The sequence below is a fragment of the Zonotrichia albicollis genome, chromosome 8 (genome assembly GCF_047830755.1).
Source record: "Zonotrichia albicollis isolate bZonAlb1 chromosome 8, bZonAlb1.hap1, whole genome shotgun sequence".
NCBI lineage: Eukaryota > Metazoa > Chordata > Aves > Passeriformes > Passerellidae > Zonotrichia > Zonotrichia albicollis.
Window position 1 is genome coordinate 21,991,899 of NC_133826.1, and position 26,509 is coordinate 22,018,407.

The 26,509-nt window shown below is 37.1% G+C and overlaps 1 protein-coding gene across 4 annotated transcripts in view; it reads right to left on the reverse strand.

Moving 5' to 3' along the window:
* Positions 1–997: 997 nt before the first annotated feature.
* Positions 998–26,509, reverse strand: part of PTPRC (protein tyrosine phosphatase receptor type C) — a 57,574-nt gene continuing 32,062 nt past the window's right edge. For 2 of the 4 annotated variants that reach the window (XM_074546229.1, XM_074546228.1), the window contains 29 exons: positions 25,384–25,416; positions 24,801–24,926; positions 23,952–24,050; positions 22,567–22,599; positions 22,106–22,330; positions 21,419–21,556; positions 20,453–20,596; positions 19,678–19,812; positions 18,974–19,141; positions 16,772–16,968; positions 15,028–15,088; positions 14,256–14,364; positions 13,396–13,427; positions 12,112–12,227; positions 11,497–11,587; positions 11,324–11,400; positions 11,059–11,095; positions 10,557–10,654; positions 9,567–9,692; positions 8,006–8,163; positions 7,489–7,624; positions 6,795–6,944; positions 6,261–6,351; positions 5,782–5,915; positions 4,806–4,940; positions 4,370–4,492; positions 3,774–3,952; positions 2,985–3,120; positions 998–2,228 (listed from right to left, as the gene is read on the reverse strand). In XM_074546229.1, coding sequence (XP_074402330.1) covers positions 1,956–2,228; positions 2,985–3,120; positions 3,774–3,952; positions 4,370–4,492; positions 4,806–4,940; positions 5,782–5,915; positions 6,261–6,351; positions 6,795–6,944; positions 7,489–7,624; positions 8,006–8,163; positions 9,567–9,692; positions 10,557–10,654; positions 11,059–11,095; positions 11,324–11,400; positions 11,497–11,587; positions 12,112–12,227; positions 13,396–13,427; positions 14,256–14,364; positions 15,028–15,088; positions 16,772–16,968; positions 18,974–19,141; positions 19,678–19,812; positions 20,453–20,596; positions 21,419–21,556; positions 22,106–22,330; positions 22,567–22,599; positions 23,952–24,050; positions 24,801–24,926; positions 25,384–25,416 — 3,560 coding nt within the window. In that variant the 3' untranslated portion in view covers positions 998–1,955. The remainder of the gene's footprint in view (positions 2,229–2,984; positions 3,121–3,773; positions 3,953–4,369; positions 4,493–4,805; positions 4,941–5,781; positions 5,916–6,260; positions 6,352–6,794; positions 6,945–7,488; positions 7,625–8,005; positions 8,164–9,566; positions 9,693–10,556; positions 10,655–11,058; positions 11,096–11,323; positions 11,401–11,496; positions 11,588–12,111; positions 12,228–13,395; positions 13,428–14,255; positions 14,365–15,027; positions 15,089–16,771; positions 16,969–18,973; positions 19,142–19,677; positions 19,813–20,452; positions 20,597–21,418; positions 21,557–22,105; positions 22,331–22,566; positions 22,600–23,951; positions 24,051–24,800; positions 24,927–25,383; positions 25,417–26,509) is intronic. The other 2 variants (XM_014267105.3, XM_026793486.2) reach the window with 2 other exon arrangements.

The window sequence follows — 26,509 nt, forward strand, 5'->3', positions numbered from 1 at the left end:
GTTTTTACAGCCTAAGTGCTGCAGGAGCCTAAAAAACATACGAATCATTTCTCAAGGAATTGAAGTATATGATTGTCCTCAGATTTAAAACAAGAAACGTGTGGTGTAATTTTTGATTTGGGAAACACTTTCAGTTATTTTTAAAAATGTGACTAGTCTCTGTCTCCACAGCCTTACAATAGACAGCAAGCACTCACTTTTTAGCTTTTCTAAGTGAGAGGTTTTACAGTTGCCAAATCTTAAACAAAGGGAAAGAAATTTATTGTTCTCTGACATGCAATGAACACCAGTGAACCAATCTGCACCAAAGGGTCTTTATACTTTTGATCTTCAAGGTATGCTAAATTTACAATTTTATTTTCAGGTCCTCTAAAACTAGCTAACAGATTTTGGGCCTGCAGTATATTTTAGATTATCGTCCCATGTAGTCCCTCCACCCATGACCCCTTCAGCTTTGTTTGTTTATCACCTAACACAACTCCTTGCTGAAAAGGGAGTTCAGCTGACAGCCAAGGGGAGTCCCCCTGCTCCGTGTCTGCTCGCTGCCACTTTCTGAAGCAAGGCTGCCAGCAAGCACTTGGCTGAGCTGATAATTGTGAATGATATATTTGATCTAGGCTAACAGCACAATTAAATCAGGGCTTTAACCAAGGGTGACTGTACATGTTGTTTACACAGCTCTCTAAGTGATTTCAATTATGTTTTGTAATGAGAAATTAGGAATGAGCAGTGAGAAACTTGGAGCAATGAATCTGTTGCGTGACTATTTTGTTGATGGCTTCAAGCAAAATAAAATGAAGCCTCTTTCCTCTGCTCTGAGAGAGTCATGACACTTACCTGGATACACATACAGTTTTAGAAGAATTAAATGATGTGTTTTCCTACTGACATTTGTAAATTTTATCCATGTATGGGACAGCACGAAATTTTATACATTTAGAAGTAAATTATCAGTTTGCATAGTACTAAAAAGCAAAATAATTTTAATCTTGTCACCTGTTAATTAACTTTTTTATTTGTTCTAAAAACAGTTGGCTAAAATCCAGCAAGAAATAGTAAAAATATCAAAATTGTAACATACAAAACATCATTATGAAAAAAAATATCCTGTACCAATTAAAATCTACACATATAATTATCAAAGTATTTTTCAATTCTGAAAAGAGGTTGGAGGCATTCATGGAATAGTCCTTTAAATAAATGTAAGCATAAGAAACAGATATAAAAGCACTCAGTATTTTAAGCTCTAAGAGTAAACAGGATGTGTTTTCCACCAGAACCATTTCAATGATCAAATGCCAATCTCCAAACTCCTATAGGAGTATCAGATTAATATATGTGGAGCAACAAGGACACCTTGAGGACACTTAGAAAAATGCAAAAATTGCTATTCTGCATTGATATGGGAGGACTTACACATCCTTTGTAAGTCAGAATTCCTTGGAATTACCACATGATGTAAATTATAAACTCTTAAAACTGTTTGGCAAACTCCCACAAGTCCCACGAGTATTATTAATGCTCTCATTAGTCCTGAAATACTAGAATATATGCTTACCTATAGGTTTACTTACTTGCTAGTAGTTTTGAGGATAGACCTGTTCTTGCAACTTAATAATCTTGTTCTGAGTTGCTTTCCTCCTTGTTACAGAAATAAAAAATTTTGCTTTGCGCTCCTCAGCATAGTATTAAACTGTACATGTTTTTAAAAGGAAAAGTAAAAAACAGTGAAGATTTCTGAAGAAGTATTAAATGCAAATCTACACAAAAATTAAAATTCCACAGTTCTTTGTCACTCTCTACAAGTTTCAAGTATTCCTTTAAATTTGTACCTTTCAAAAACCAAAAAAAACTAAAATTAAAAAAAAAAAAAAGTGGGAAGAAGAAGAAATCTTATACCTCCCATTTTGCTTACGTTTTTTGCTGGCAAAAAAGCACTTTTTTTTAACCTAGCTCTAAGTTAGAACTGCAGTTGTGGGGCCATTTGTAGAGCTTTCTGTTCCCTTAGTGCTATCTGCAGCCTTAGAACCATCACATATTTCAGGTGCCTCAATTTCCTCTGGCCGTGGTGGGGCAAGATCAGTTGTGATCAAATCAGTTTCCTGATCTGATTTTCCTACTTCACTGCAAAATTCAACTTTATCTTCCTGCTGGCTATTCTTCTTTATTTGTCCATTCTGTGCAGGGTAGGTACTGGCAATGGTGTCATACAGAAATTGGTATTGTTCCTTAAAAATAAAGAGAAGAAGTTAGTTAATGGAATGCTCTGAGTCCAAGAATTAATCCTTTCTTTCTTTTTCCTCTTACATTTTAGAAATGTAGCATGTATTTGGACAAGCAAGACTGCATATGAAGCACTTCCACAGTTTTTGGCATAGAGAGTGTCGTTCCTATGGTTTATTCTGACTTCATGTGTACATAACATCTCTGAAACTGTCTGCATCAAATATTCCAAGCTGTCACTCAGTGCCCTTTTGGTTCATAAAGTACCAAAAATATGTTTTTTAGAGTACCTAAGTTGCAAATAACATGTATTATACTGAGTCAGGAAGGCCATGTAATAACCTGTCCATATTGATGACACCCAGGTCTGGTTTGTGGTAATTGCACAGTGTGTGCCACAGTTCCTCTGGAGTGACTAAACAAAACAGTCAGTGGCTGCCAGCCTGCACATGGAGTTCATCTCCCAGCTGCAGAAAGGACACTGCTTGTACATCATGAACCACCTGTAGGAACAGCAATTTATGCCATTTGTAATTTGATACTGTACACCCTTTGCAAAGGCAGTACAGAACTGCAGCTCTGCATATCACAGACTCCTTCATTCCTATCAGCAAGTGCTGCTGCCCAAATGGTGGAGTGTGAATGTTCTGATTAGAATCAGTGCTCCCTATACAGAAACCTATGCCCAAGGTTATGGGGATATTAGTGATCATGGTAAGTAATGTCTTTTTTTTTTCTATTAATTCATATGATTTACTTACAAAGGTGGAGACCATTCCCAGCCTGGTGCGACGAAGTGATTTTACTACTTGGAAAACATCTATTACTTCTTCTGTTTCTGCACTTTCCAAAAGGGTCATTAAAGCACAAAATAAACCAGTCTGCTGTGATCCATCACTAGAAGATGATGCAAAATACACATGTAAATTTACAAAGTAAAATCAGAAGTCTTCTGACTAAATGTTAGATACATTTTTAAAACTTTCTACTGAATTATATTTCCAAAGTATTTTTTACTGGACTGAAATTGTCACAATTAAGTATACATGAAGGATTCACACAGAACATAATTTATCCCTGAAGTACCACTTAAGGGAAGAGGGAAATTCAAAATTTGAGACTTACAGTCTCAACTATTGTTAGCAGGATTATCTTCTGGTTTTGATGGGATGCAAGGCTATTCCTGGAAATGATCCTAGAAAAGTGCACTTCTATCCTGGAGCGAGAAATGATCCTAAAAACCCTACTGGATATTCACTAGTACGTCCTACAAGTGCACTCTGACCTAGCACAAAATAGGTGCACCAGCCAAGAGGAGCTGCTCATAGCACCTGCTGTGTGCCCACATTTGCCCAAGAAAAGTGTGCTTTCTTTTCATCACTACAATCCAAAAGGCGAAGCTTGAGCAATTCAAGGAATCTTCTTGGGAGAGTTGAGTCTCCAGACACATGGAAGGGCTTGTGAGAAAAGGTAGGCATCCCAAAATGATGGTTGCTATGTATACCCAGAACTTAGAGCTAGGTGAATGTGTGTGCTGAATTCAGACCCACCAGCAGTGGACAAGCAGTGGGACACTGCGGGTTCTCCTGCTGTCCTCAGTGACTGGTCTGGCTGGAAGTTTTTGTTTGATATTGAGAATCATGCTGACTAAATCTCTGGGGGTTTCTGGAACATCACAGCCACTCCATTGATGGTACTGATACTGATACACCTTCTGAGTTTCTTTTGTCTGCAAAACAGGAGTGGAGATGTGGTTAATGTTCAGTATAAAATACAGATTCACACAGTAACTCTTGCTGTGGATTAACAAAGGAAGAACTATGTTCCTGAGGACCTGCAGGGTGATACTTCTGCCTCATGAATATGAGGTAGGTAGACATCCAAGCTTTGTTCAAAGTACAAAAGGCAGCTGATCTCCTGAGACTCCCCTACCACCATCTCAGCAACTCACTAAACAGAAAACTTGAGATAATTTATAGCATTTCTCATGATTTACTGTTGGTCTGGAAGAGAAAAATATTTCCATTTCTTAGAGCAGGAGCTCCTAGAACTGCAGAGGGAACTGTTTCTTCTCTTTCTTGAGGCTAAGTTTATAAATTTACTTTTAAATTTAAAAACTCCTTGAAAACAGCAAAGAAACTTTCACCTTCAGATGTGCAACATCAAATGCACGTATGGTATAGCTAGGACCAGAGTTGACATCTGCCATTTGAACTTCTATGCCACCATACGTTTTCTTTCCTTCACCCCAGTACTGTGCACAGAGTTCCTAAAATGGATAAAAGTAGAAGTCAGTGATTAGCACATAAATCCTTTTTTACTTTGCCTTCCACGTGCACTTAGAGACTGTACTGACTTTAAAGGAGTTCCGTGGTATTTTAAAATATAGCATCATACACTTTTCCCTGAAAAATTAGTTAGAAAGTAAATTAAGTAGGTAAATGATAGGGGAAAATATATTGAAAATGCAAATTCCTCACCCTGTGGAAAACATTTGAGCAAGGGAACGAGAGAGTGCAGTGCAGTGTTTTGTTTGCATGTAGAGGATATTCAGTGTGTCAGTGTGCAGACAATGCCCCCACCTGATCTCCCTCCTTCAGCTCTGTCAGCATAACAATGACTTTGACTTTTCTTTGGAACACCATTTGCCAGAAGTCAGAGATAGTTTCCTGCAGTGGTCCCTGTGTTGCAATCATGGCTTTTGGACCCCAGTAACCCTATAAAAGAGAGAATTTTTTTCTTCAATTAATTTGAAATATGATTGTCAAACAATACAACTCGTCATTTAAGGAATACCCTGTGAAATAAATTAATGCTGTCTGTTTATAGGGAAAACATGCCTTTCACAGTAGGAATTGGTCTTACAGGAATTCTACTACCCAAATGACACTAACCTCAGTCCTCCTAAGAATATCACTTCAGACTGACAACAAGATATATTGATGCTGCAGTGGCTGAGATCTCACCCTGTCATTTTTTGAAAAGCATATTTTCAAGGGGTAAAACATTCTGTTTCACACAGCCATTTCATTTTGCCACTAAGAAATTGTGTTTACACCATACAAAGTTGGTACACCAGTCAATTCACACTGAGCTTCCTAAAAACAAAGATACATTTACCCTGAATAGGTATCTTAACTGTGCAGCATTTCAAAGGATTCAGATAAATGGAACTTAGCGAGTGATTCCATTAAAATCAGTGACTTCATTTACGACCAATAATTGTTCTTCTTTGGATATATAATGATACCAAAAAACTGTTGGCTCCAATTTTCACTGGTAGGGTTTGGTCTATGTGAATAACTATAGTCGTATTTCACTAAAAGGGACAATATTAACCTGGTTCCACCTGTAGACAGATGCCCACTAATGGAAATATATGTTATCATGAGGCCAGGTGAAGGCTAATGGTTTTAAACATAGATGGATTTGCCAATCAGCCCTCAGTTCCATCTCCCTTATTTGACTAAATTCTTTTCTATTGTGATGCCAACAAGAGAGTAAGAGGTCGACCTGAAAGCTTGTGAAATGCCTATAGTGGATCCTCTCAATACATACAGTTATGAAGGAAGCATTGATGTATTTGCTGGATTCCTCACAGTCGCTGTCCTCATCCGAGGACTCATCTGAATCATGCTCAGCCTCCTTACTGCAATCTTCTTCGTGCCTGATGGGCACTCGGTTAAAGTCATCTGTGTGAGACAAAGTGTCACCGGTTAAAGTCATCTGTGTGAGACAAAGGGTCGCTGTCACAGCACACGCCCTGGGTATGGCATTTGTGGGGGCCAGGGAATAGAAAAGGCCAGCCCTTTCACAAAAAACTGCAGAACCAAGGCCACCTCGTTTGAAATAAACATTCCCAATAATTCACTTTGGTAAAAAATCATCTCTTCTTTTTTAATCACTATAAGAAGTTTAGAATTTCACAGTGTTCAGAAAAGTAATCAAATACTACTCTATAAGGTGATTTGCTCATTTTTTTCAAAATTTTTCTAATAGAAGAAAATAGATAAAATAAGGCAATGGAAAATACTTACAAGGAATTGAGTTGGCATTCCTATTTTTGCTTTTATTTTCATCCCGATTCCCAATGTTCTGTGTCCGCCACCCCTTATAGGAAGGCAATCGCTGAAGAAAGAGGATATTTGATATTATACTCAACTGAAATGGTTCTTGACATCATTGTCTCCCCTCAGGACTCTCACACGCAGCCCTCATCTCGCAGTGCCTCTCTCCTTACTTTAGTTCTTTAAACTCTGGTAACATCTGAACTACCGTTTAAAAATGCCTGCTACATCATGTACAATGGCACAGGAAATCATGAACACACACACAAGTAATCATTCTGTGAGCTCCATCCTTCTTAAATATATTAATACCAAAGCAGAAATAAAGCTTCATTAGCATACAGCTTTTTTTCATGAAGGTAAAGAAACTTTCTGTGCCAGAGAAATAAAATAGCACCTAAATGATCTATTACCTGTGGTATCTCTCTAGCTCATGACTATTGTGCAAGGCCATTTTTAACATAAGTGGGAAGGAAGGGCAACTGGAATGCAAAGCTTATTTACCTGGAACTCTGCCTCCAGCAGAGAAGGCTCACTCGGGTGGTCTTTTCTTTTCAGATTGTTAAGGGAGGAATGCAGTTCTGAGAGACTGATCTCTGTTTCTCCATACTGATTGTATTCCACCAGCGCTTGATGAATAAGGATGTACTGTGACTGGTGTTTCCCATTTGAAGAGTTTACACATGAAGTTATTAAAGAGTAAAAAAAAAAAAGCATAACACTTTTTAAAATCATTATTAAAAGCTATTACTCCTGTGATAAGTGTTATTAATATTAAGCATTAATATTAAACAGATATCAAATTCAAGTGTTAAAACTTTAAAATGGTGAAATAAGTTAAAAACATGCAATGCATCAGTCCATAACTTTTGTTGTACTCAACTCATATGAAAATTGCACTTGGGCAGAGGTATTTTAGAATTTTTAAAATCCAGTTTGACTCTGTAAGCTCAGTTTTGCATTTATGAATTGTATGCCAAAAAGCTGTTTTCTCCTTGGCTTCCTCTTCTAATGTATGAACTTAAAGAGTTGCAGTTCCTAAAATCGAAAAATTATGTTGGAAGTTTTTTTCCCTCTTAATACTTTTCAGAGCTCTATTTTCTATGAACACCTTCAACTGAACTGAGCAATGCCCTTGTGAGCAATACTGCTGAAGCCCTAGACCAGGAGAGTGGTGACAGGAGTTGCAGGGAGATACCTCTACTTGGACCATGAGGCATCGCTGCCGGCGCAGTTTCACAATGTATCCATAAACATCCACTCTGCCCTCTGCGTCCAGCCCCTCCAGCATGGCATCGATCCCGATGTACGTCCCCGTGCGCCCAACGCCGGCACTGCCGTGCACAGAGGGACTTGGTTATCCACAGGCAATGCCATTGATTGGCAACACAAACAATCATCAGCTGGCATTTTTAGTATCTTTCAGTGAAAGCAAGGCCAACATGGCCAAATATGGTGCATATAGCCAGAGCAGCTCAACATTGATCTGGCTGTTTTTCAAAAGTCTGTGTATCCTCAGGTTTTATCAACCTGAATTTCTTTCATATCATTCAAAAACAGGCCTGGTGTATCTTTTACTGCCTCATTTTCAAGTATTTAAAGTGACCCCATAAAATCTGGGATCAGACAAAGACTTTTGCCAGACCCCTGTTCTGAATAGCTTCATTACAGTCATTTAACATTACCAAATTTTTAAAAGAATAATGTATATTTACCTGCAATGAACCACGATCGGACCACTAAAAAAATTGCTGAGGGCATTAACTCTGCGTCGGAGTTTGAGAAGGAGATGTGGATCCTCAGGGACTCCATGGTCTGGCCAGCTTGTGAATTGGATATGAGTGACATCTCTTCCAGCTGTCCTTTCTCTTCCCTAGAAAAAGTGAAGTGTGTTTTTTTTTAATATATATCAACCTATATATAAATTAGTATATGTATACAGATGTATACATAAATCTAAATGACTAGACTAAAGCCCAAAGCATGAGACTATTGAGTGGACTTTGGTATGTTGCTGCTAGACTAAAAGAAAGGACATAAATTTTGATAACCATGATTATAAAACTAAATTAGAAAAAACCCTCAATGACATTTGTTTACTGGCCAAGATTTCATACTCCTGTACAGGCATTTTTCCATTAATTGACCTCAAAATTCTTACTCATAGTTGAGTTATCCAGTTGTGGCTATTCATGCAGTTGTTTGCCATGGTTTCAGTAATTACACATCACTATTCTACCAGAACTACAGAAGTCTCCACTTTCTTGCCATGAACCACTCTTCAATTCCCCAACCAATATCCATTTTATCTTTATTGATATGATGTCAGCTGAACAAAGAGCAGACAGTTCTAAAAATATCTGCCCTCAACCTGCTGCAATCCTTCATTTCTTAAGGGACAGAGTAATGTCTTTGTAAATAGGTAACTTTTAACATCCTGATCTGCTCACTGACCACACAAAGTTACAGTTTTCTTTTAATCAGACCACTTCCTGAGTGAATTTTAATGCAATACGAGACAGCAGAATAGGTATTTCCAGCTGCAATCATGAATCAAGATGGGTGGATTCTGTTGCTTTGCTGAAGATCTGCCAGCAGATTTACTCTTTGAGTCTGAATGCTTTTAGCTATGATTTAGGCTCCATTTATTATCAATGAAATTTTTTTGCAGAGGGCCTGAGCTGAGCATTTAGCCTTTGATGGCAAATTTTGTTCTCAATTACACATAGACTTCAGATGTGTGAAAAAGAGCAATTAACCACCCTTAATGACTTTACACATTTCTAAATGGCGATTTAAAAACACTTATATTTATAAACACACTTGAGATCACCAGAATTTGTGATTGTCCCACTGTACAATTATCAGAAGGGGAAATGATGGTTACCAATGAGTTGCACTGATTGTAGTTGCAGAGGGTTATGCTGAGATACACACAAAGCAGCAATTTTTTTGTGTTAGAGAACAAACTAAATATATAAATACTCCACAGTGTATATATTAATTTTTTACCACGTGGCAGCATATTAATAGTATAATCCTAAATACAGGTTCCAGAGGATTAAGGAAAAATACCTTTTGAAGTTGGGAAATATATATCTAACTCATATTTCTTGCAAAAAATTACATCTATGTCTAAGTTTTCCCTTAAGCTACATGATGCTTAGGAAAGTCAGCAGAGCATCTTCCACTGAGCGCTGACTCTTCTCTCTTAAAATACAGACTCCAAATTGACACTCCAGTTCCAGTCAGTCTCACACTTTTGACTCAACTTACATTTGTGATGTGCAGTTTCTGAATGACATAGTCTGGACATGTTTTACTTTCATAGATCTTCACAATGATGTCCCCATACGTTGCAGTCCCGTTCTCCATTGATGGCCAGTACTGGGCACATTTGTTCTGTGAAGAGAGATAAAGTAAAGTAAGTGATGTGGCAGAGAACTGAAAGCTAGAAAAAAAACCTAATTTAAAATAAATGGCAACTCAGTTTTCCAACTTTTCAATTCCAAATATCCAACAACTCAGGTCTCTGACCTGAAATTTATGGCCATGGTATTTAACTTCAGATGTATAGTGCAGAAAAAAAAATCCTGTACATTAGTGAAACAATGAAGAGTGACTGCTACTGTTGCCTGATGGCTGGAGAAATATTTGCAGCTACTTCCATGCCTTGTTTTTCAGTCTTCAATGAGGGTTGCTGCTCCTGCCTGCCTATAACATCAGCTTGGGTGTGCTGTAGATCTGCAGGCTGTCAACATCTTTAACTGCAGTTAAAACAGCAGTTCCCCTTCTTCCTGCTGTACCTGGAATAAGGAACAAAAGCAGGCCAGAAGCACCCAGCCATCCACTTTAAAAAGGCAACAGAGCTAAAATATTCTTTCTAGGATCTACTGAGAGCACTGCCAGATTATCAAGAATAGACAGGAGAAAAATAGAAACCATACCTTTTCTGACAGATCTATGAGGAGCTACAGTTCTACCATGAGCCCTTTTCTGGATTAATTAGCCATAATTTGGAAGCTCACCCTCTGCTACATACTGCTGTGACTAAAGTGATATTTTCAGGTTAGACTGGTAATTCATGAGGCAACACTGTTTTGGCATGCTTTCCAACACAGGTTCTGCCACAATGAGAGAACAGCAAAGAATGAAAAAAAAAGTACTTAAGAAGAGTATGTAATTCAGCACAGCGCAGCAATCCACTTGGTTTTCAGGAAAAAGAAGGAGGGAAAATAGAAGGAGGGAAGGACAGATCTTTCTCACCCTCTTTCCTTCCTCACAGCGAGTCACCATGACAATAATGGTTGCCTTCTGTTCCCAGATCATTCTCCAGAAATCATCTGTGGTTTCATCCTTGGGGCCTAGAAGGAGATAATTTAAGGGACTTTTTCAGAGTGCAGCCACATGGAAAAACACCTTCATGCTTAGTCAGGCAATCTGAATAGCTAACCAGAAATCATACAAAAAACAGTCACACACTTGATTTCATTATGGCTGCTGCCACTAGGCTATGGCATTTGAAAACTCTCATCTGTATCTTTAGTGCATAGCTATGAAATCTGAAAACTTCTGGTGTAAAATCATATAACATGAGAAAACTGTCTTTAAACTACCCATTATTAATTGTCACAAAATTCCCTAAGCAAAAACTCATTGACTAGTTTGTCATATTAAATTTCAAAATGTCAGATCTTAATTTTTCCTTTAAGATTACTAATAGGATTTTACTACTCTAAAAAAATGGGTGAATAAGATTATAAATTACCTTGTGCAGCAATATATTTTCTTGGTTCTTTGAAGCCCTGTGAGAAGTACATTGTTATCAACTTTTAGAAAAAAATCATCTACAATATAAAAGGTTTGCAACTTTAAAAATAAATTCAATATGCAACAATTCAATAATACCAAATACATTACAAAGGTGAAAGCAACCCCAATGGAAATCCTCCAAGGTACTGATGCTTCAAATGCACAGCCTACAGGATTTCTTCCATAGTGTCTAAGACTTTTTTAAAGTAAAAGTCACTCACATCAATATAACTTGCATTGATATAGTCTGATCCTGGATCTCCTGGCATCTCTGAGAGCTCAACACGGTTATGGTCATCTGTTTAAATAATTTAAACCAAAACAATTATATTATCTCAAGGCAGTGACAAATCAAACATATATAAACCATGTTAAAATTATTACAAATACTCACATGGAAGAATATCAATGTAACGGTTTTTGTTCTGATTATGGCTCTTTTTGGCCTCCTTTATAGAAAATTTACTGAAGACTCTAGGAATACTCTGTAAAATACAAAATTTATTTTATTAGTCAAGCCTAGATTTAAAATAGTCAAATGAATATGGAAATAATTTGGAATTACTGAATCTGGAAAGTAACATTATACCTCATAAGATATTACTTCATACATTTCTTATATCTAAAGTTTAAAAAAACCTTCTCCTTAATATAGTTGGTATATATCTCCACAATTAAATATTATTTATATCCCCATGGCTATGCAGTAAGACAAAACTTTAAAAATATGTATTAAAAGGCACTTTAGGATGAGAGTGCATACTTTATACTTTTGCTGAAGAACACCTTCAGGAAAAAAAAGAGTATTTTCATCTTACAATGGGGAGAGACTGGTAGCAAAATTAACTGAGGACTATTTGACCTTAACTTATACTATTTGACCTTTCTACATAATTTCTTTCTAACTAGTATAAATCCAACAGTACATGTACTTCAAACGTGCTCTGGGATGGATTTCTTCCAACTATCTGGATAAAAACCTGTGGTATATTTTGAGTGAATGACAAACCTGAAATTCTTCCAAGAAGAGCCTTCCTTCATCTGCAATCTTCCTCTTGTATGTGTCCAGCAATAGCTCTGAGGGTATTGGGTCTATATTGAGAAGTTGCTTGTCATCATCTTTAACTGTGTAAATAAGTCAAATGTTTATTGTTACTAATGTTGAAAATGTTCATTACACTTCAGTAAACGTGATTCTAAAACTGCCAGATAAATGAACAAAAGAACTAAACTCTTTCTTTTAGCTTGGATACACCAAGTTATTTTTATAAAACTGGTGTTGCCTGAGGCAGCTGTGAGCAAACAGGCTGTGGGAATAAGAGAACTTTTCCAGCTCTGCTGCCTGACTGGAGACACCTCTGGAGGAGGTCACATGCAGGGACAGCACATCAATACTTTTGCACAGAATGGTGACTGCCATATTCAGGGCACAGCAACTACCTCAGCAGCCACAACAGTTCCACAGCCTTGCCTTCTGCCTCAGTTCTGCTCAGTCTTTGTCAGTGATTAAAACAGAACCACATGCATCACCTAACTTTCCACATTTTCTCCAATCTGTGTTCTGAGTTGTAATAATCTGCAATATCATCTTGAATGAAAAAAAAACCAAACAATTGAACAACTTTTAACACCTCTTATTAGACATATATTAATTTTTCATTTACATTGAAAAGTTGTGTCTAAGCATATGGATTTGAATTTCAACTAAGTCCTACTTTCCATTTAATGCTTTCTTTATTTGCTGCAAATTTTAGTGTTCCAAATTATTTTTTTCTTGAAACTTTCTGGTATTGACTGATCATGTCCTTCTTCACAGGTTTTGAAATCTTGTGTAAAAAGGCGCACAAAATTTTCAGTCTTTGGGATTTAAAAGACTTCAAAATTTTTCAGTAAAAAAAATAACTGGCTAGTGTTCAGTCTCTTGTTTTGGAAAAAGGTGCACAGAAAAGGGGAATTATATTTTAAACTAGATTTTATTCTGGACTTATTCTCACTGTTAAACATATCACAAACATTTTCTGGGATAACTAACTAGGTTTTTAATTGACTAATAAATAAGAATTTTTCAAACACTGATGAACTTTCAGTTCACTCAAGTATAAATACTTCTTTTATGTATTTACTGAAGTATTTTTGTCCACCATATAAGGTGTTATCATTTTGATATCTGTAATCTGTATATGCAACCTAGAATGCAAATAACCCAAAGTCCGTAGCAAGACCTGAGCCTAATTTTATTTCCATTTGCTAAATGGAAATAAATATGAATTGCTAAATATATAGATATACTCACCTGCAACAAGGTTCACGCCTTCCGAAGAATTGCTGGAAGAAGCAAAAGCACCTGTAAATGCTTTGACTAGTAAGATATACATAATAATAAGTTAATAAAATCAGTGAAACAAGAGTTCTACACCTGGGATTATGCAGAGGTGCTTGGGATCCTTGTCCTCCTGCCCTCCCGCCCCAAGGCAGAGAAACAAGGTGGCCACATCAAAAACCTGTAGTGCCTGCATGACTTTGCCTATCTCACCTACAACAAATGTGTTTAATTTCTTCACTGAAGTGACTGCTCACACCATCTTCTCTTCTCTTGCTAGTGACAGAAAACTAACACATACACAAAGTACAGGAAATTGAAATGCTAAGTAGCCACAGGCATCAGGGAATGCAATGGCCATCCTTCTATTGCCATCCTCTGTGCTACAGAGCTGCTGAGCCATCGAGAGGGCACTGTAATAACAACACCTCCCTGAGCTATTGTTTAGAGTGAACAAGTATTTAAAAGAGTTCCAAGAAAGTGTGGATTATTTTCATTACTTTTGATTTAAATCATGAAGGAAATGTTTTCCAGATATCTGTGATTTTTTTTTCCACAAAACTAGGGACAAGTAATTTTGTTCTGCACCCCAAACAAGGGTAGAGCAGTGAGATTTTAAATCTATTTCGCTATATTTGTTCTGCTGACAAACACCAAAAAATTAGTTTCTTTTAAAATGATTTAAAGGTAAAAGGATACCTTTTCCCAGGTTTAATGAAACATCAAATTTGTACCATTTTGTCATTACCCACTGTGTAATCTTGTGGAAAAACCAAAGCCACACCCATGGCCCTTCCATTTATGTAAGAGAAGGAGACAAACATGAAGCTTACCTAAGCTTTTTTTTGTGAAGATCATAGATTTTGTACAGAACCAATATTAAAGCAATTACAGTCACAGCGATCAAGAATAGCAAGAATATAATCAAGGCTGTAGAATTATCTACCAACAGAAAAAAATTACATATATTATTTTAAAATTACTTTTAAAAAAAGAAACCTGTATACTTCCTAGAACCAGTGCTCATCAATTTTTGGGTTGGGGTCCTTTTAGAGAAAAAAAATAAACAGGTTTGAGTTTGCTATACCAAAGTAGAGGAGGGAATTTTATGTTTTCATTAAGAAAACTTTCCCTTAAATTCTCCATGTCCACCTGCCAAAATGCTACAACTCACTGGCTCAGCATTACTGTGCTTGTCTCCTGCTCTGTGTGACCTGTACAGTTCAGCTCACAGCTGTTCCTGATCTGGGAATTGGGAACCTCTGCCAAGTCACAGATGTTCAGCTCCTGAAATGCAGGATCCGAACACAGGAAAATCATCCAAAAGTGAATCATGTCAGTCAGAGAAATTACTTTCTAGTTGCATTTGAATGTTTCCTGAAGAAACCACAGCTGTGTAATAATTCTGAGTTATGATTAATGACTTGTCAACATGATCTGCTACATTAATACTGAATGGGGATATTTTTCAAATGCAGATCAAATATTAACTATAAAACAGGAAGTTTGGATTTTTAATTAGGAATAATTTAACTGAATTGACAATTTATATTATTTATATTATGCTAAAATCAAAAGGGAAAAATGCTGTACATATTTACTTACATCTGGTTTTTATACTCCCCACCACTGCTGTCCCATTGTGTTCGCCATTAAAGACAAAGATCTGCATGTAATGGGTGACAATAACAGAGATGTTCAGATATAACAAGTAAAAATTTCTGCATACAATTCTTAAAAAACAAATTAAAATGGATTTTTCAAATTCATCCCTCTATTGACAACATCATTGACAGCAGTGTCTGCTGTCAATCTCTGTATGGACATTTATGGTGCAGCTCAGGTTTCTACCCAAGTTACAGCAAGACCTGGATTCAAAAATACGGAGCTGACAGGAAAGAGAATTTAGAAAAATAGGAAACACACTTTAAAAAATAAAAAACAGATGCATCTCAAAGTAAAATCAATTTTATCTTTTATTAAGCCTCTTAAATCTGAAAAATAACTGTGCAATATATAAAAACCTCATTTGCTGCAGTAGTAAATATACAAATAGTCCACTGAATTTGATGGTGTTAGTTCAAATTTATGTATGGGTAGGTAATTAATAGAAATTTAATTAAATAGGGTGTTTTCTTGCATCTTTAACTTTTGGGTACTTTAAATGGTGTTAAAACACATTGTTCAACTGTGTTTGTTTTGTCATATATTTAATATTTATTTGATCTTTTATATTTCTTTAATGGAAATTCCTGACAGGTCTAAAAGACAGCTTGCAGTCAAATATTTCACACTGGGTTTTTTTTTCCTTGTGAGTTTCCTATAACTTGACCAGAGTCTTTTCATTACCAGCTAAGCCCATAAGGCTTTCTCCAGTTTTTGGGAAAGAATTAAGCAAAATATCTGCAAAGCAGAAGCCAGGATTTAGAGGTGCAGAAACAAATTACTCCTGTAAGGAAAACTGCTCACTTAAAGTGGTGAACAAAAACCTTTAAATGGCACAGTGGTTCTGTGCTACTGGGACAATGCAAGGATCTTTTGCTCCTACAGGACCACATCGTAATTTTTCAAATATAAAGCTCTCTGAGCAGCATCTGTTGGAAAAAGCCTGACAAAATATTGACATGAAACTGAGATTACTCAAGTTCCCTGATACTGCATTTGTGCAGGTCAAGTCAGAGAAGGAGGAAAAGACTGTGGGGAATAAGCGAAACTGCTTCCTAAAAGTAATAAACTGGTTACTTTCTTGCCTAAACTTAACTGAGAGGAGCTATCAGGATATAAGAAATATTCCTACTGGCCATATTAAGGGAATCACACAAGACCATTGGTTTTGCAGGCAACCTCAAAAGGGTGAAACGGCTGACAGAAAATTGCAGCAAAGTGAAGGCATAAACAGAGGATGCTATATTTTGTATGGACACAAGGACTGGCTTGTAAGAGGCTGATGTAATGGCATGCAAAAGGATCTGAACTGCTTTACACTAATTAGGCCCTGAAGAACCAAAAATCTTCATTCTTTAAATGGAATATGTTTTAAAACCTAAAATATCTGTCATACTCAAGAAAGTGTTTTAATCTTATGAGCCAAGTACAATCTATTCTTCTTGAATTTTTCTTGCTGTTAGAACCCATGTGGAATAGCACACCAGGGATTGCTTGATAGGTTAGGCACATATGCATTTTAGTTCCAAAATAATAATTACTTTTTTATACGTGAGGCCTATAGATTAAAAATTTACTTCTCTGCCACCAAATTTACCTTTTTCCCCTAAAATCAAGCATAACATACTTACACAGTGAAAATGCAGCAATATTTTATATATTTTAATGCAATAAGCTAACTTACCTCAAATGTATAGTTTTTCAGGTAAAGGAGATTTTCTCTTTTAAATTCACATTTGCTTTTCTTTTCAGGTTTTTCCTCATTCTCCCAAATCAATATAAATTCTGCATATGGTCCAAACACACTTTGGTTTTTGCATGTAATATGGACAGCATTATTATCTATCAATGTTGCTTTAACGTGCTTCACTTCTTCTGGTACTGTAGACAAAAAAAAGGGTTACTTGCTCTATTCTCATCATATTTTCTTGCTTAAAAATTTCAGTCCCAATTTAATAAGTAACAAGATAAATAATCAACTTTGACTTAATCATGAGCTTATCTAAGCTGAAACAGATGTGATGTGGAAATGAAATGCTCTACTGACAGACTGCAAAAATAGTGTGATGGCAACTCTCTCTTACATCTGACATCACTTTCTCATTTGAGGAACATGGGGCAACAGACAAGACAGGAGAAAAAAAAGAGCTCTCCATGTGAATATTTGTTTCAAAACTATTTTAAATGAAATTTCTCCCAGAAGTCACTAGTATATTCTAATATTTAGAACAGTGTCCTTACACCTAAGTCTGGCTTAAAGCCACAAGAACTTGTTAATGATACAGAATCTGTTAAGTCTAATCTGTGGTTTTAAACTCTAGTTTCTTCTGTTGCTGCAAATGTTGCAGGCTTCAGACTGAGGGGCACAGCCAAAGGACCTTTCACTGTGAGCTGGTAAAACCTTTCAGGAAGTAAAAGAGGCAACCTTTGTAAGGCAGCCACATTTCAGAAGCCATATCTCAGTAGCCACATTTCAGTAGAACACCACCATGGAAATTTTCTACAAAATCATGTCAACTTGCAAAACAGCATATTGAGCAAAAATAAAACCAAAAAACTGCAGCTGATTTTTTCTTCATGTGAAGAGCTAAGACCTATAAGGCTCTAAAAGCAGATCAAATATCCCAGGTGAGGAGTGGCAGGATATTTGACTTGTCTGAATGTGAGGTTACATCATAGCTGATAATTTTATCCACAGGGCAGATCTGTTAGATTCCTATTCCACATGCTGCTGAGAGAGATGTGACAAGGAGAAAGTGAACATTTCTGGAGGCAATGTTTGTTGAAGATGAAAACATCTTTTATAAAATGTAGGGATTTTCCTGCTTCCAAGGACTTTGTTGGACAGTGTTCCACTGTTATATTCTTCAGTTCAGTGTTCCACTGTTATATTCTTCAGTTCAAGAAGCCATAAAACTCTTCCACATCCTGCCTGACTCATTATTAACTGTTGTGACAGTTGAGAAGGTCTGATCAATACCATTAATTCATGATGCAACGCATTATTTTTGTAAAAAATAAGGGAAATGAGGTTGTTGGCACATCCATAAACTTATTTGAAGACTTTAATCTTCACATGCGTTATTAAAATGAGTGGAATGCAGAAAGTGGGGGGTTCAAAAGATAATATGCTCAAACTAGATTTTTGCAGAGAAAAGAACCACAGTCACGCTCATATTAGGGCTGCCTAAAAATTAAAGCCATATTTAAATTTGTATTGCAGTGAAGCCTCAGATCAACCTGTTTATATTTATCAGTAAATTAATTTATCACCTTTTTTTTTGTGGGGCTTCAGGTGACAATTCTGATCCCTGTACACTTCAAACTATACATTTGAAAGGATAGCCCCAAAAAGATGCACAGACCTTTCTGTCAGCAGAAGGGATGACACACATTTTTTCATCCTTAACCTAATGTTGGAAGCTGTGTACAGGTACATCCAAACTAACTGATATCCATTACAAATTGACAGTGTTGGTGTAGCCTTGGCATACTTCAAGCAAATAAGTAACTACACAACAGAAGTCTTCATGCCACAAAGAAAAAATTAAACTTTTTTATTATCTTTTTGTTTAATTCAATTTTTTTAATTTATATTGGGATAGAATGCTTCCTAAAGACTTCACATGACTTTCAAATAATGAAATCTTCTTTTAAGAATTATATATATAAAAGAAAAATAATCATATTAAGTGCATAATAAAAAATAGATCAACTAAGTAATTTTTAAAGGGACACTAATTATATGAATGTCAGTACCATTATTTTAATCAGTTTCTTGGCTAATAGTAATACTATGTATGAAATACAATGAAGTACACTAGGAAAGTACAAATTCTTTGTATTAGTATCAGCCTAGGTCATAAGAGTTAGCAAGAAGATTTACCTCCTGCATCTGTTGTAAATTCACGGCTTTTGCTTCTACATTCAAGACGGTGTTTGCGTTTGTTGATTGTATATGCAGTCACAGATACAGAAGCACTGGTATAAGGTTTAAATCCATTGAAAGAATAGTGAGTTGTGTTAGTTGTGTTGATTTCTCCGCGATGAAACTCTGAAAAATGAAATTAATGAAATTAATTAAATCTGTGTTAGGAGCACAGGAACTCTTACACTTTATCAGAGCTACCTGAAACCACTGTCATGTGTACTTCTATTTTAATTACCTTATTCTGGTTGCTTTGCTTTGCTTACCAATGCTAAGTGAAGGCTCAGGAAGAAGAGGAAATACATAAATACAAAGAGAATATTTACATATAAAGATTCCTTGAAATGTAAGATGGCCTAGACCAGCATATCTGGAAGGAGTGGCCATTTAGCAAAGACAATCCCCTGGCTATAACCATCTAAACTTGTTTATGCCTAACTGCCATGCATTTGTGCCGACTGAAGGGAAACAGGGTCATGCCCTGACATGGTAAACTGAATAATCTCAACTGAAAATTCAACTGGAACTACCTTAAATGAAGGAAATTTTAACATTTGTCTAGAATAAATTGCAGTGTAAAGAGAGTCCAATAGGACTTGACCAGTGCATTATGCCTGGTGCTCTGTAATTATGTACATGCAATGAATTATTTAATTACTTACTTTTGCCTTCCTCCCAGAAATCCACTAAGTAGCCATCTATGGGACCGTTGGAAGTGTTCCCAGGTGCTGTCCAATGAACTGTTACACCTGTCATATTTTTATGTACTACTTGAATGTTTTGTGGTGCTTCTGGGACTGTTGTAAAAGAAAGATAACAATAATTTGCAATGAATGAAAATAAAAGTATTCCTCTTTTGACCTATTTTGATTAATTAGGTGAAATTTCATCTGACACACTAAAGCAAGATACCAACAACATGTAATTTTTTTTTGTACTCTATTTCAAGAAGGTATACATAAGTATAAACTGAGTATATGTAAAAGCATCATATTACAGTAATTTCATACGTTTATTTAATTCAGGACAAGGTGAATACAGCAACATCACATTTTACTAAAATTGTCCTATGTCTTCAAATCAAGAATTTAAGACTTGTCTCTGACTAGGTCTGCACTTTTTTTGTATGTGCATCTTCATTCAAAATTCCATATAAGCTGACCATGTTTTCAGTCTCCAAAACAACAACAAAAAATAATCACAGTCTTTGACAGAAGGAAAGAAAGCCTCAGGCTGGAAGACTGAGGGGGTGACTGCAATGAAAGAACAACCACTAGGGCAAGACACCAGGAAGGAGGAGCTGACAGAGAAGCTGAGTGAGGCAGAGAATGCTGCTCAAAGTGTATCTTAAACCCCAGGAAACCCAGAGAATGGGTTTCATAGTAGGAGCTCCCAGAAATATGTGAAATGTAAACCAAAAGTAAGCATTACACTTACCACCATAGTCTGTATGTATGTTGAAGTTTTGGCTGGCAACAATGTTTTCCTCAAAATGTATGGATCCAATGCAGTCATACAGACGGTTTGGCAAAAAAATTTTCAGCACTTCACAAGTTTGATTTTTATCTTTAGAATTTAGATCTGTAGACACAAGAAGAGCTTTATCAATATTTTTCACAGCTCCTAAAGTATGTGGCACCATTCCCTACCACATTTATTTGATATCATTTGTAATAAACTATCATGATATTCCAAACAGAAAAATGGACAACCTGATCCAATGACTAGATGTTAGGTTCTTACATACTAACTTAGTTTGCATAGACCTTTACTTCTCATCAGTAAAGGTCAAAATTTTACTTTCTGTAGGAAACAGCTTTCCTACAGAAATCAGAACATGTCATGGGGAGTCTGGCAGAACCCTGGAATGGCTTCCTAGATCTTCAGCTCCCTGAAGCAAGAAATCTCCAGCCCCAGACATTCATCACCCATTTTTCTGGGACACATGAGGCCATTCAGCATCCATATCTGCCCTATCACACGAGGTGCCTCTGAGCCAGCATGTCCTCAGGCTGGCTGACTCCAAGAGCAGAGAGCCTGGCCTCACACCATCCAGGAGCCTGCACAGCCACTGGCCAAGGCAGCCTGCAGGGGACCAGCTCACAGCACCAGCCCAGACTGTGGCATTTCCAAACTGCTCAGCACCCTTTCAGAAAATCAAACAGGACCTCAAAATCTCCAGAATTCGTGCAACTTTTGAAACTGCTGAACTCAGCAAAAGAGGTCTCTGGGTTTGAACTTTCCCAGATCTGCACTTGTGGGGATGACAGTCCTCCAACTGGCACTCCCAGGAATTCTGAGCTACCTTTTCCTCAGACTGGCACAATTAATTTAAATCTGCCGGTCTTTCACCAAAAGACAACATCAACAATGCTTTTAAAGAGAAATAAAGAAATAACCCACATTCAGAACGCATTGGATGTAATGGAAGTGATGTCCCGTTGCAGGTGACAGTCACCGTAGCACAGGCAAGTGAGCTACTCCAGCATAATGTGGCAGATGTGTTAGTTGAGTCCTCAACTTTAAGAGATTCCCTGGTGACTGGAATGGAAGAATATTATACATCATTGTGACATTGGCCATATTGAGTCTTTAAGTAACAGTTCATTTATATTTTTTGACTTGTTCTACAACATGAAGATACAATCAGCATAGAATTATATACAAAGAATGTAATAAGAAATGGAAAGCAAAAATTTAAAAAGCCTTCATGAGATAAAGACACACAGGTATTCAAATAATAAATTAATGTTTTAGTGCAGACATTCAGCATAAACACCAGCTTTGAAGGCTGGTCTTGCTATTGTCTACCACAATGCATATGGCCAATGCAGTTAAAGTTCCCATTTTCTTTAGAATGAAAAAACTATTGTTTGCTTTCATTGTTCCTTGAGAAAATACTGCGAAGTTCTAATATACAATTTCAGAATAGCTTGCAAACCATGGACAAAATATGAAAAACTTTCTGTCTGATTCTCTGAAAAGCAACAAGAATAGACAAAGAAATCTAGGAAAGCTGAATTCCTGCAGGTAAAAATGAATTTTTAAAAAAAAGAAGAAAAGAAACTACTAAAAGCCTTGTACACCTACCTTCTGGAACAAGAAAAGAAGAAGTACCATCTGAACACCTGCCATTTTTAACTTGGACAGTGTAACTCCGGCAATTCCGAAGCTCTACTGAATGGTTGCTGGAACTCACAGTTTTGCTTCCGCCATCCCCCTGAATAGTGTATTCTGTGTCGTTTGTGTCAATTTTCAGGAAAACTTCACTTATGTTAAAGTCGTTCTTAGAGTCTTGTATGTCTCCAATAATATCTAAAAGAAAAGCTACTGTAAATGGAGTTGGAAATACCAGAATTGTTAAATAACTTTAATCTTACTTCTTCCAGAACTGGAAGACATTTTATAAAATAACTAATCACCAGTTTTATATGCTAATTGATCAGTTTTATTGTTTTTGCTGCTTTATCAGCTTTACCAATTTTCTGTATTTGAGTTTACTATTCGGTCATATTTCAAGACTGAAGGAGAATAAGGGGTATGGTTCTTACCACAAGTTATTTCAGGCATCACTGTGGTAGATTCTATAAAAAAAGAAAACAATATGAAGGTCTGTCATAACAGATTTGGTATTTTTTCCACAAAGCATTGGAAAAGGGTAACCAGTACTGCCCCAAACTCTTTTTTCAATATATTCAATACAAGTAAAGGTGTTTAGCACTCTTCTCACATTTGAAATAGGGAAGAAAACATCAGCTATACATAACATCATTCTTTAACTAGTTATTTTAGGGATCACGTGCCTTTCACAATTTTCCAAAGACATCAATGAACTAGAAATCAAACTGGTTATTAGCAACATTTCTGAGTACAAAATTACACAAGAATATTCCAAAATCACATACTCTCATAGCAGTATGATAAACTACAGCACTTTTCCAGGATATCTATGCTGTGGAATGGGTAACTAAGTTGTATAAAATGTCACCAAAGAAACAAAATTTACCTGCTTTTTGCACTGCCATCTTACCTTTGGAAAGAGATTTATACAACAGTACAGATTGTTTAGTGACTACTTTTACACCAGGATACCCAAAAGAAATTTTTACTGGTATTTTCTGTAGAGAAGCTAGAGCAAAGGACTTCATTCTGAAAACAGTTACTTAATATATCCCAAGGTAAAGGTGTCACTAAAACACACCAAAATCTAATTTTTTCATAGAAGTCAGGCCCTAGATTTCCTGCCTCCAGGCTGGGAGTCACCAGCTGGATGGTGGCCTTAAGGAGAGGGCAAACAGAGAGACCATTGGGGAGTCACCAAGACTGTAAGGGGCAAAACAGCCACAAGGAAAAGCTAAGTTCAATTTGTCAAAGAGCAGACAGCAGCCTACAGCTACTTGAAGGACAGTTCAAAATGGAAAGTGTCCAGCTCCTGGAGGTACTTTACACAATCACATACATATATTTTGCTGACCTGACTAATTCCTTACTGCCCAATGGCAACTAAAATCACTGTAAGTGCTTGAACTACTGGATTCCAAGGAAGTATTACTGCTGTGTGAAACCAAAGGGATGACATTGGAAGACAGAAAGGCACACAGATCTCAGATGTATTCACACTTTTTTGCTGCTTGGCTAATTTCTGTGAATAACAAGAGAAGTACTGACACAGTAACTGACAAATTTACCCTCCTATTATATGCCACTGTGTGGAAATAATTTCTATTTTGCACTTGCTTGACAAGTAACAAATCTGGTATCTTTAATATTCTCATAAACACTTAGTAGGGTTCCTAAAAACATCCTTAAGTTTAATGCAGTTGTATGTCTAATTTGTATGCTTAGGTTGAAAACATTCCAAATGAATAGCCTCATTCGAATCCATTTTCTGTGCCTGATGTATCAGAACTGTGGTAACTGTGTGCAAGTTTGTCACCTATTGTGTAAGTGGAGCTGGGAGTGGGGCTCATCCCAGTGCCTGCTGGCGTGTTGACTGATGAGGTGGTGCTGTGCAAGGATGTTGAATTGTAATCATCTGTAAGAAAATAAACAACATATCAGCATTAAAAAGTGAAATTCATTCTTCCATATGACTTTGTCATCAGAAATGTCTTACACTACAGCACTTCTCTGTTTTTGTTTTGTTTCTTGGGGGAATTCTGTAATTTAGAGTATACTGCTGAAAGAAAAGTGATATTATTTTTTTAAAAGAGTATTTAAATAGAAAGCAAATTTTTTCGGACTACACCACTTACAAATGAATTTTGCTATGTACAATGACTCTTTTTTGGTCAACACAGTCATAATTCAAGATGAAGTCAAAATAAAAACAGTACTACAATCTGTGAACTGGGAAAAACTAGAACATTTTGCTATATTCTTATAATAAAACACAATTGCAAACAGTGCTTGTGCTGTTTCACAAACAGCAACTCTAGATCGTGCTCCTTTGCTGGGTCATGTACCTTTCTCATTCACTGTACTTTTTACTATACTTCATTATTTATCTCCCTGTTTATAAATCTCTGACCAGTCTGTATATTCTCTTTTAGGCTCATTCCCACTGTTCGGCAGCAGCTGGCATTTTGATGCTAATATGGTGACTGCAAGACTCGGCCCTCCGATACCAGGTCCTGCACATTACCCTGGCCCTGCCGCCATACCAAAGCGCAGACACCTTTTCCATTTGATGAAAATGAGCTGGAAAAGGCTACCCTGGTGCTGAATGACCTCGTTTTCCCCTAGAGTTCTGAGAGCAGCGCGTGGCTGCAAGGGGAGAGCAAACCTGCAGGAGCATCCCCGAAGGCAGAGGGAGTGCGTGCGGTGGGCGCAGCGGAGGCGCTGCTGCGGGCCGGGCTGCTCGGGGCCGTGCCGTGCGGGGAGAGGTGCGTGCTGTGTGCGAGGCTGGCACCTGCGGTGAGAGGGACAGCGGGGTCGGACATGCTCCAGCCGGTGTGCCCGGCCGCGCAGGGACAGAGGGACAGAGCTGCCCACACCACCAGGGTGCAGTGCTGCAGCACTCCCATACTGACACACTGGCAAAATTTAACGAAGCAAAGGCACATCAAACATTCAAAGTGCAGGGGATTCAACAGGTGTCAGATGAACAACCAGTGAGTGTATTCTTTTTTTGTTATGATTGTGCCTTTCATGTTAAATGCTGTGTTTTAAAATATACCTAAATACATTACTCAAAACCAGACTTGTCTGATATTCCTGCCTATTAAGACAGCATATTTCATTTTGGTGGGTGAATGAAAAGGCATTATACACTCTGTGAGGTAATTGTGTGTGAGAAAATGAAAGAAGAAATTGCCAAGGAAGAAAAAAAAAATCAATGCAATTCTGCCAGGTAAATTGTTTCTTACCAGTACCAGGTGTGGTCATTGTTGTCTCCTCCCCTGAAAAAGAGAAAAAGAGAGAAATGTAACTTAAACTTTCCAGGAATTTGCCAAAAAATATAAAGACACATTCCTTCCTCCCAAATATCAGCTAAGCTTTCCCCAGGAAATTACACATTCTAAAGTTATATTTAGTGGATATTACAACAACCAGATGCCCAAAATATCAAGTATATGGTCACAGAATCACAGAATGGTCTGGGTTAGAGAGAATCTTAAAGATCCCCTAGTTGAAACACCCCTGCTATGGGCTGGGATGCCACCCAGCAGATCAGGCTGCTCAGGGCCCCATCCAACAAACTTCCAGCCACCTGTTTGGCTCTTCCTTCCTCCTTCTTTTGCTCTTTTTCTAACAGATCTTTCCTACTATGTTTGTTTCTTGGAATTTATTTATCTCTTTCTTGTGGCACATGTTTTTCAGATAAAACTTCCCTGTTTATAATTTCTCTTTTACTTCAGCTACACTTCATGACACTTCACAACTGCTGTATCTTTACTCTTTTGAAAATAAACTCCTTCAACCTTTAAAGCAAAAAGCCAGGTTTATATGAGAAACTGCCATACTTGTGAGGGATACATAATATCCTGTTCATGTATCAGCATCAAAATCATGTCCCTCATCTCTGACACAGAAGATCAACATAAGCAGATACCCTGGGACTCCAGAGATTTTCTCCTTATTGACCCAACAAACAGCAGCAGTGTTGGCTGCTCAGCGGCCACCATGGATTCTCCACCTGTCATGGACAGTTCAGAAGGCTGGCAACAGACATTAAAAACACTCAACCAGTGATGGTAACATCACCTGCAGGGAGTTAGAATCTCTTGGTGCTCAGAACTGTCATGAAGTGTGTCTAAGCCATGATATGAATATGAATGTACACAAAAGCTTAAGTCTTGCAAATGCTTTTCTAGTCAGCAACTGAATTTGTTGTGCACTGTACAATATGCAAGATCTCTTACTGCAGCTGACAATTTGGAAAAAGCCAGTAGCCTGATACCTTACAGAAAAAGCATCAACAGAAGTCCAATGAAGTTTGGCTAAAAACACTAATGCAGCATTTATTTCTTTACAGAAGTAGGGAAGGGTGCT